We start from the raw sequence: 11,236 nt of genomic DNA, 5'->3' as shown, positions 1-11,236 counted from the left end.
TGACTTCATCAAATCTTAATCAAATCATTTGAAACTTGGATAGCAGCTTCTTCATGATCAAGAGATATAGCATGTTTCAAAACTAAATTTTGAGAAAAAAAAAGATTTTCTTTCTGAATTTCACTGGTAATTGGAATAAGTTTTTTGCACTTTACATTTAGGTTCAGTCTGTAGTTAAAGTTCTTTAAACATCGTTTACTTTATCGGCATGTCTCTTTGGAATTCCTTCTAAATTGGATCGAGGCACCTTTATGATCAAGAAATTGTACCTAAAAATATTTATCTATTTTTCCACAATGTACTGATAAATGGACTTAGGTTTGTTTTTTTTAATTTTTTTTTTGCATTTCACATTAAAGGGTAGTGTAATGTTAATGTTTTTAATTATCAATATTTATATCAAACCTTCATGAAACTAACTGAAACTAGTACCAAAGCTTTTAGTGATAAAAGTACAGTGTTTTTTATCAAAATTTAACAACAATATAGATTTTTCCAAAATTGATTGATAATAAGACTTATTTTTTGTCAATTTACATTCTGGTACAGTCTGTTGTAAATCTTTCCGTCATCAGAGACTCTTATTAAGTATTATGAGGTGGGGAACATTTTTCTTCAGGACAGTTTTTGAAGATCAACAAATTAAGAGTTACATGTTATCACTGATTCCATGGAACCTTAACGAATTTTTATAGTATGGATTTATTTTTCCAAAGGCCACATCTGTCTAACCCCTCGCATGCATATGCACCAGTTCAAAGGCAGGAAAATATTGGCCATGGGTACATTTAGTAGTTCTATTTTGTATGTTTGTTGATGTTGTGACAAACTAATGTGTTATACTGTTCGATATATATTTTTTTTAAATCTTGTCGGGGTCATTCAGAGCTTGATACCCTGTTGAAAAACTTGAGGTGACCACAGTGAATTTGTGTCTTGTATTATGACCGTTTTTTATTCATGCCTATGCCGTTCTAAGCCAAGTCACCATTCATGCAAAAGTTACCTTTATCAATGAGCAAATTTGAAAATACTGATCATATACACCATGGAAAAATAAAACCATATTATAAAAAACACTCCAGGTATTCTTCCTCTATTTTTACAAATTGAGATGCAAATGGTAAAGTTATACCGAAAATAGAGAAAAATCAAAAAGCAGACACCGCATTGCTTTTGCAATGTCGACTGATTCAGGTAAACATGATAATTAAGGTCTCCAGAAAGACGATTTCAGGTTTTTGATGTATAACTGAAACTTGAAACAGTCATTTCACGTGATAGTATAGAGAAATGAATTTGCCACAGAATAGCATTCTCTGATTTTTAAAACAATTTGAGTAAGAGGTTTTAATTTACACACTTACCTCTAATTGATCTAAAATGTATCTCTCTCATTCAGCTCCGGATGTCTCTCTCATTAATTTCTTTGCATCACATTTGGTGGTGAATGAGAGAGATTGGTAGGCGTGAAATTGCGTCATGAAGTGAAAAATTCTGCGGTAGATTTCTATAAAAACAAAAATTACCCAACTTTTAGAGCAAAATTTCTGTACTTTGGAATAAAACTCTCTGTCAAAAAACTATATCATCCCATGCAGGAATCTTTTCTCTTTAAAATTTTCGGATTAATCAGATGAAGCATTTTTGAGTTACTGTACGACATTCAAGAAATATGGCATTTTTTAAAAATCAAAGTCCCATAACTCTGGACACATCGCAAAATTGGAAAAAAAAAAGGTAACCAGACATTACCAGCCTAATTTTAAAATTTCAGTTCAATTGGATGAAGCATTTTTGAATTCATGAACGACATACAAGAATAAAGAGCTTGGCCGAGTGCACCATGATATGACCGCAATGATCGACAAGTGTTGACACACTTCTAAAGTGGACACAATAATATGTTTGACACAGTAATTTGCTGGACACAGAAATTTCATTAGTACTAAAAAGCACCACTTTTGGCCCTTAATAGGTTGGAAAAACTGCAAGTCCTAGCTAAAATTCTCTGTTGGAAATTTCATAAGGACTCTAAAGAAAAAAAAAACCTTTGAAATTGGACGAGAAATAAAAAAGTTTGTTTTTGGGATTGAGCACCACTTTGGCCCCAAATAGCTCGAAACGGTACAAGCTACGTTAAATCCTTCGAGACTCTATCAGTGCAGAAGTTCATAAGGAAAACAATGAAAAAATCAAAATGAAAATAAGATGAAAAATATAAATTTCATGAAAAAAAAAGAGAAGTCCGTTTTAGCCCCTTTTAGCTCTGAACCCTTAAGTCCTAGCTCAGATCTGTAAAAATTCACTTATTTTCTATGATACTCTTTGATCTCACCAATCTTAGTATTTACAATTACGTGTATTTCATTTCTCAAACAAAATCTTCATATTAAGTATTATGCCTAACCGGTTAACCGAATAATCGTTCGACCGAATTAACCGTTAACCGGTAGTTACGTTGATGTTCAAAGTCTTATACAAAGTACTTCACGAATGACTGGTTTTATGATACAATAAATTGACATTTATCCCAGGGTATTATAACACAATAATGCAAACACTAACACAATTAGGATTTCAATATGTAATAAATTACAAAAAAAACAAAATTTATAAGTATGTACATTTAGAAAGAACGAAAGAAGAGTTATTCACATTTTTCCTCGGGTACATAGTTTTTATTCAGGAATATTATCTGGTCGATTACAGAGGAAGATAGTCGATTTCTCAGTTTAGTAACAATGAGACCCGCGCATGAAAAGATTCGTTCTGACGGAACAGAGGTAGCAGGAATACTTAAATATTGTCTAGCTAACACAAAGAGTCTGGGAATTTACAATTATTTTCTTTCCACCACTCGAGTGGGTTTGAATCTTGCACAGCACGCTCCTTGATGTATAAGGACATTTCCGATTCATCTTGAAAGGATGTATCTTCGTCGGTGTCAAACAAAAGAAAGTCCAAAGATCGTTGGACTCTTTGTTTCTTGGCTGGTTGCTTGTCAACTTCAGTTCCAAGGTTTTTTCATGACGTTTTAACTGCGGGCTTTAATGGCACATCGTCTAACTTGGACTCTAACATTTCAATGGCGACTTTTTTTTGTTCTGGGGAGAAAAAGTTAAGTGTTCTATGCCTCGGATCAAGTAAGGACGCTAAAGCATGCTGTGTAGATGCAGTTTCAATGTCATAACGGTTTAAAGCGGGTGATGAGTTCTTCCGAAATACTTGCTTTCATTTTATGATCATTTAAATACATCATAAAATATTACAAGAGGCTCTCAAGAGCCTGAATCGCTCACCTTAATTTTTTTGGTTAAATCTCTCATCAATGATTATTTTGGCTTTTCAATTTATTTAAATGTTCTTTGAATCGCCTATTTTCTTCAAAAGCAAAAAAAAATCATTTTCTCCTATGTTCTATTTTAGCCATAGGAGCTAAAAAAAAAATGTTTCTTGACATACAAGGAAATAAAATATAAAATTTATACTAGATACTCTGAAACTCATTTAGCCTAAGTTTGGCTGAAATTGATACAGCAGTTTCAAAGGAGAAGATTTTTTAAAGTAAGTCAACATGATTTATGAAAATTGTTTAAAATTGACTATAAAGGGCAATAACTCCTTAAGGGGTCAATTGACAATTTTGGTCAAATTGACTTATTTGTAGATCTTACTTTGCTTAACATTTTTGCTATTAACAGTTTATCTGTATCAATAATATTCAAGATAATAACCAAAAACGGCAAAATTTCTTTAAAATCATCAATTCAGGGGCATTATACCTGAAAAAACAGTTACCCAATTCAGCTGAAAATTTCAGGACAGGTAGACCTTGACCTAATAAATACTTTTACTTCTTGTCTTATTTGCTCTAAATGTTGGAGTTTTTGAGATATAAGCCAAAAACTGCATTTTAACCCTGTGTTCTATTATTCGCCATGACGGACATATTTTTTGACGAAATAGAAAATAAAACACAAACTTTATTTTATACACCCTACTGATAATTCAGTTGAAGTTTGGTTGAATTTGGTTGAGTAGTTTTAGAGGAGAAGATTTTTTAAAGTTAGCAAATATGATGAACAAATTGTGAAAAATTGTCATTAAAGGACAATAACCCCTAAAGGGGTCAATTGACAATTTGTGTCATATTTACTTATTTTGTAGCTCTTACTTTGCTGATCATTTTTGCTGTTTACAGTTTATCTTTATCCATGATAATATTCAAGATAATGACCAACCAGATGCTCCGCAGGGCGTAGCTTTATACGACCGCAGAGGTTGAACCCTGAACAGTTGGGGCAAGTATGGACACAACATTCAAGCTGGATTCCGCTCTAAATTTGGATTGTGATTGAATAGTTGACACAGCATAGGTTTCTGACACAGAATGAATGTATTCAAATGAACTTAAAATTTTTGTTTTCTCTTAGAGCAATTCACTATGCTGTTGAATATTAATCCTCTCAAAAAAATGTTTGAAGAAATTTTCTTTTTATTTTATTTATGAAATTTCAAATGAGAAAAATCGAACCCAATTTTTTAATCACATCCCCCTTTCCCTTATTCCAAAACTAATTTTAATTAAAATATTCTAATGGAGTTTGCAACAATTACTACTCATTTAAATACATCATGAAATATTAAGATGTAAAAAAACTGCTTGTTATCACTGAATGGTAAAGATTATTTAAATTTATCAGTTGGTAGTAAAAAGTGAATATACATTGTATATTGTATATAACAAAGATTTAAGTTGATTCTGGACAAAGAAAGATAACTCCAATTAAAAAAAATTCTTGCAATAAGATATTTCTTGCTTACTATACTGGACAAAGAAAGATAACTCTTAATTAAAAAAAAATTTGCTATTTCACAATATTGTGAAATTAGATATTTCTTGCCATTGCACAATACTGTGCAATTGAAAAGACTTGCTATTGCACAATACTTAATATAATAATTTTAGATCCTGATTTGGACCAACTTGAAAACTGGGCCCATAATCAAAAATCTAAGTACATGTTAAGATTCAGCATATCAAAGAGGCCCAAGAATTTAATTTTTGTTAAAATCAAACTTAGTTTAATTTTGGACCCTTTGCACTTTAATTTAGACCAATTTTAAAACTGGACCAAAAATTAAGAATCTGCATACACAGTTAGATTTAGCATATCAAAGAACCCCAATTATTCAATTTTTGATGAAATCAAACAATGTTTAATTTTGGACCTCGATTTGGGCCAACTTGAAAACTGGGCCAATAATCAAAAATCTAAGTACATTTTTAGATTCAGCATATCAAAGAACCCCAAGGTTTCAATTTTTGTTAAAATCAAACTAAGTTTAATTTTGGACCCTTTGGACCTTAATGTAGACCAATTTGAAAACGGGACCAAAAATTAAGAATCTAAATACACAGTTAGATTCGGCATATTTAAAGAACCCCAATTATTCAATTTTGATGAAATCAAACAAAGTTTAATTTTGGACCCTTTGGGCCCCTTTTTCCTTAACTGTTGGGACCAAAACTCCCAAAATCAATACCAACCTTCTTTTTATAGTCATAAACCTTGTGTTTAAATTTCATAGATTTCTATTTACTTATACTAACGCTATGGTGCGAAAACCAAGAAAAATGCTTATTTGGGTCCCTTTTTGGCCCCCAATTCCTAAACTGTTGGGACCAAAACTCCCAAAATCAATACCAACCTTCCTTTTGTGGTCATAAACATTGTGTTTAAATTTCATTGATTTTTATTTACTTTAACTAAAGTTATTGTGCGAAAACCAAGAATAATGCTTATTTGGGCCCTTTTTTGGCCCCTAATTCCTAAACTGTTGAAACCAAAACTCCCAAAATCAATCCCAACCTTTCTTTTGTGGTCATAAACCTTGTGTCAAAATTTCATAGATTTCTATTAACTTAAACTTAAGTTATAGTGCGAAAACCAAGAAAATGCTTATTTGGGCCCTTTTTGGCCCCTAATTCCTAAAATGTTGGGACCAAAACTCCCAAAATCAATACCAGCCTTCCTTTTATGGTCATAAACCTTGTGTTAAAATTTCATAGATTTTTATTCACTTTTACTAAAGTTAGAGTGCGAAAACTAAAAGTATTCGGACGACGACAACGACGACGACGACGCCAACGTGATAGCAATATACGACGAAAATTTTTTCAAAATTTGCGGTCGTATAAAAACTGCAAAATTTCCTTAAAATTACCAATTAAGTGGCAGCAACCCAACAATGGGCTGATAGATCTTGACCTAATCTAATAAACATTTTTACTCCATGTCAGATTTGCCCTAAATGCTTTCGTTTTTGAGATATAAGCCAAAAAACTGCATTTGACCCCTATGTTTTATTTTTAGCAATGGCGACCATGTTTGTTGATAAATCAAAACTACGGATACAATTTATAAACTAGATACCCTAAGGAACATTCAGTTAAAGTTTGGAAGTATTTGGCCTAGTAGTTTCAGAGGAGAAGATTCTTGAAATAGTTTACGACGACAGACGACGACCACAACAGACGACGGATGCCAAGTGATGGCATAAGCTCACTTGGCCCTTCGGGCCAGGTGAGCTAAAAATGTAAAAAAAGAATATACGACGAAAAATTTTTCAATTTTAGCGGTCGTATAAAAACCAAGAATAATGCTTATTTGGGCCCTTTTTTGGCCCCTTATTCCTAAACTGTTGGAACCATAACTCCCAAAATCAATCCCAACCTTCCTTTTGTGGTCATAAACCTTGTGTTTAAATTTCATAGATTTCTATTCACTTTTACTAAAGTTAGAGTGTGAAAACTAAAAGTATTCTGACGACGACGACGAAGACAACGACACCACTTGATAGCAATATACGACGAACAAATTTTCAATTTTTGAGGTCGTATAAAAAGTCATCCTATCTTCTATTATTGATCTTATGAATCTTTGCTCTAATAGAATTTTAAATTATCTGCCCTTTGCAGATGTCTATACTAATCATTTAAGTGTAATTTCATGGACAATGAAAATCCCATTTGTCTGTTATCTTCAGAACACTGCTCATTTACAAGCCCCCAAGGAGCAATTTTTGAAGGCCTTGTGCAAATACTTAAGATCTTTGTGCAATCAGTTTCTTTGTTGAATTAATGAGATGAAACATTTAACTCTTAATAAAAAAATTGAGCAAACCTGGGAAAAATCATTAAAGGCATCAATTTACATCTCAAAACTTGATGACCTTTGTGGGATTGTTAGAAAAATTTACTTGTACAAGTAAATTTTTGAGAAAATTAAGGGGAGATTATTCAAACATTATTTATTAACTTATATGTGTATATTTTTTACACTTCTTCAAGTAAATAAAAATAACTTTATACAAGTAGTACCCCTAACTAACTTTAATGTTAATCTTGATAAAAATTTAATCCAATTGATCCACATAAAAGTGTGTCATTCCTATTAATAATAATAAATTACATGCATGTAAATGTATGGCAATTTAAAGTAAGCAACCAAACGACAAAGAAAATCAATCAAAATCTAGGAGCTTTATTCAGTCTTTAACAGTAGACAAACTAGATACTATTGAGATGGGAGCCATCTCTGTGCGCCCCGCTGTCAATAACGTTGGGTAAATAAGTTGTATGGATAATCTGATATGAAGCATGAAATATTAATGGTTCTCGAGAGGTAGAGCGGACACAATTTGTCAAGAACAACGAACGGATGGACAGACCGACAGACTGACCTTTGACCTAGGATGCATACATTATGACACATTCTCTGGTGTTGGTTAATATATATGTTAAGTTGAAAATGTTTGTCAGGTATAAAGTATGATATAATAACAGCTGTCCTCTCAAAATATAGTGTGGATCAAATTTGTTAGCGATGGACAGACCAACAGACAGACAGACCTTTGACCAAGGAAGTTGTACATACATTATGACACACCCTCTGGTGTTGGTTAAAATGCGTGTCAAGTATAATATTTGAAATCATAACGGTTCTCAAGATATAGAGCGGACACGATCTTCACCACAGGACACGGGACAACCGAAACCAAAGTTTTTTTTACCTAGGAAGTTGTACATACATCATGACACGCCCTCTGGTGGTGGTTAAAATGGATGTCAAGTATAAACTTTGAAATCATAACGGTTATCAAGATATAGAGCGGGCACAGTCTTCACCAAAGGACACAGGGTTGTCAACTGAAACCAGTTTTTGACATTGACCTTTGACCTAGGAAGTTGTACATGTATACATCTTGACACACCCTCTGGTGTTGGTTAAAATGGATGTCAAGTATAAACTTTGAAATCATAACAGTTCTCAAGATATAGAGCGGGCACAAAGTTAAAGTGTTACGGACGGACAGACAGACTGATCACTATAGGGCGACCCGCCTTAGGCGGGGCCCTTATAAAGAAGCACAGCCAATTGTTTTGAGACACAGAAAGTATTATAATTTGGACTCTGTAAGGGGTTTTTTTCACAAAATTTCTGAGTTTAACACCTGGAGTGAAACTTAAATGCAAGAAATTGGCATATTTAGATTTAACCCCAACATATTTTGTATGGACCTACAGTGCAATGGTTTTTCGATGGTTTATGTCTGTCATATTTGTTTTACAGAAAAAAATTTATAAAGACCATTTATTTTTTTATCTAAATTGTTTACATTATTTATGTCGTGGCCTTTTATATATACATGTAGCCTTTGTGGTAAGGGTTTTTATCATTGTTGAAAAGCGGTATGGTTTATAATTCCTCACATCCATTTTATTTGAACTGTGGTGTATAGTTTTCCCTCTGGAAATCATACCGATCTCTAAAATTTAAAAATTGATATCACAACCTACTTAAATTCTAGTATACATGTAATAATTTAAAAAAAAACACATTTCATTTTAAATAGATCTTATTTGTCTCTCATAATACATGTAATATGTTTAAAGGTTTAAATGTTTCAGCTGCTATTGGTTCACTTCAGTTTTGTATTCTGTGTCCAAAATGGATGTTGATTAGAGAAGCTGAAAATCAGCATCATTGACTAGAGAATGCCAAAAAATGGATGTCGATTAGATAGGCATAAAATTAGCCTTTGATTTGGAATGTTATTTATTGTGACGTCACATTTGGAAGTTGATTTGAGGAACGGACGTCGATCTGAGTCTAACATATATGTACAACTTTTTGATATAATAAATTAAGGACTTTAACTCACAAATGACTCAGTCAAATTATGTTAATTATGGACATCTTAGCTCTTAGCTATAAATTATATTATTGACACTCATACCTCATCCTTGGTCAATATAATCTGAACAGGTCCATATATACATGTAACATATATATTGACCTCCTCAAAAGTCCATAATTGATAAATATAAAATAAAAGCATGACTGAAACTTCTTTTATTACATGGCTGAATAAACCAAAGCTGAACTAGCTCCATGCCCACACATTTTGTTTCCCCTCTTAAAAAAGACTCAAGTTTAAGTCCCACTGAAGACATACATGTACATATATATTCTTACATACTTTTGATTTTTTAACCCTGTATGCTAACATTCCTATGTAAATTTTAAAATTGTTTGTATGCACATTGAACGACAAATTTATGTGACGTATAAAATTTACAGACGTCAGACATTCAAATTAATGAATGTGTTCGTCGAATCCGGGTCCGTACGCCCTAATTCACGTTCGCCCTAGTACCTGTTCGCCCTGATACCTGTTCGCCCAGGATCCATTCGCCCTGATTTTTATTTTTTACTAATTGTTGTCTATAGTGGCATACTTTTAAGTATTTGAATAAAATATGTTGAAGTTTGTTGAAAAAATCACCGAATATTGATATTGCCGCAATCAATTTCATCATTTTCTCTTTGATTGCAGTAGAATACTGGAATACAATGTATTTATCTTTGTTGATATTTGTTAACAAAATAATTGTATTCAGTCATTCACTAATGTATGCAGTATAACTTAGACTAGTCTCAGAGTATTTTAATGAATGAACTTGTAAATCCGTTTTACAGTTCGTACATTTTTTTAAATTAATTTCAAGCTGAATATATTATCAAAACAAATTTGTTTTTTATATTATAAATCCATCAAAAGACAGGTATCACGATAAGCAGTGATCCGAATTAATTTGTCATAAAACAATAAATTAATGATCCTTAACAAGCCATAAACTTTTAGATATTTCCATGTTTCCATAAATTTCAAGAATATATACCATAGAAATATATCTGATTAAGTTTATTCAACTTCAATGCCCTGAATATTAATATTTTTAGTAGGGCGAACGGACTCTAAGGGCGAACGAACTCAGGGCAAACGGACCCAGGGCGAACATGTTACTAGGGCGAACGGTCCCGATACCGTGTTCGTCTATAGTAGATGTTTCTGTGTTCTGTTAAATTGTTCCTTTTAAAATTGTTATATGATGATGACTGAGGTACCCATATTTTGACTATTTTATTTATTGTGTCTGTTTATTTAACGCATCAATGTAAATATATCGAAAATTGATGAGACTGTCATTAAAGTGAGAGGGTTAGAGCTATAGAACCAGGTTTAATCCACCATTTTCTACATTTGAAAATGCCTGTACCAAATCAGGAATATGACAGTTCTTGTCCATTCGTTTTTTATATGTTTTGTTATTTGATTTTGCCAAAATGTTTTACAGCCACAGGTAGAAATGATTCGGAATTTGAAACTTACTGTTTATGCGACGAGATGGGTTCCATCTGTTTTTGTAATTTGTCTTCTGTTAGACGTAGCTCCGTGATAATTCCTTCCACATACTGTTGTTGTTTCAATTTTTGTTCTTCTATTTTGAGATCAAAGTCAAGGTTATCTATAATTACTTTCATAACTTCTTGTTGTTCTATTGTTAAATTTCCATAAAAACCAGTTTTGTCTGTTACTAACTGAAGAACATCGGATGGTGTTGGTTTAGCAGTTCGGTCGTAGAATATGGCTAATTTGTCAAGATCAAATATCGTCCAATCTGAAACATTCTTTGGCAAAGCACCGAATGGACGTGATTCATTACTAAAATTAGTGTCTCCTGATGACGAACAATTATGCCCTTCATCGTCCGAAGTCGTCTCGTTATAACTTGGACGTGGACGTTTCCGCAACAATTTACGCGGCGGCTGTTTAGACGCCATGAGGAATGAGCAGTAGCGAATATCCGGTCTGCACAAAAAAA

At 32.7% G+C, this 11,236-nt stretch overlaps 1 protein-coding gene across 1 annotated transcript; it reads right to left on the bottom strand.

Moving 5' to 3' along the window:
- Positions 1 to 1,359: 1,359 nt before the first annotated feature.
- LOC139505721 (uncharacterized) lies at positions 1,360 to 11,236 on the bottom strand. Its single transcript, XM_071295198.1, has 2 exons — positions 10,744 to 11,236; positions 1,360 to 1,510 (listed from the first exon to the last, which is right to left on the bottom strand). Exons 1-2 carry the CDS (start codon positions 11,193 to 11,195, stop codon positions 1,435 to 1,437), a joined length of 528 nt encoding a protein of 175 aa, XP_071151299.1. The 5' UTR covers positions 11,196 to 11,236; the 3' UTR covers positions 1,360 to 1,434.

This window comes from Mytilus edulis, unplaced genomic scaffold (assembly GCF_963676685.1).
Source record: "Mytilus edulis unplaced genomic scaffold, xbMytEdul2.2 SCAFFOLD_1050, whole genome shotgun sequence".
Taxonomy (NCBI): domain Eukaryota; kingdom Metazoa; phylum Mollusca; class Bivalvia; order Mytilida; family Mytilidae; genus Mytilus; species Mytilus edulis.
This window is presented reverse-complemented; position numbering and strand designations above follow the sequence as displayed.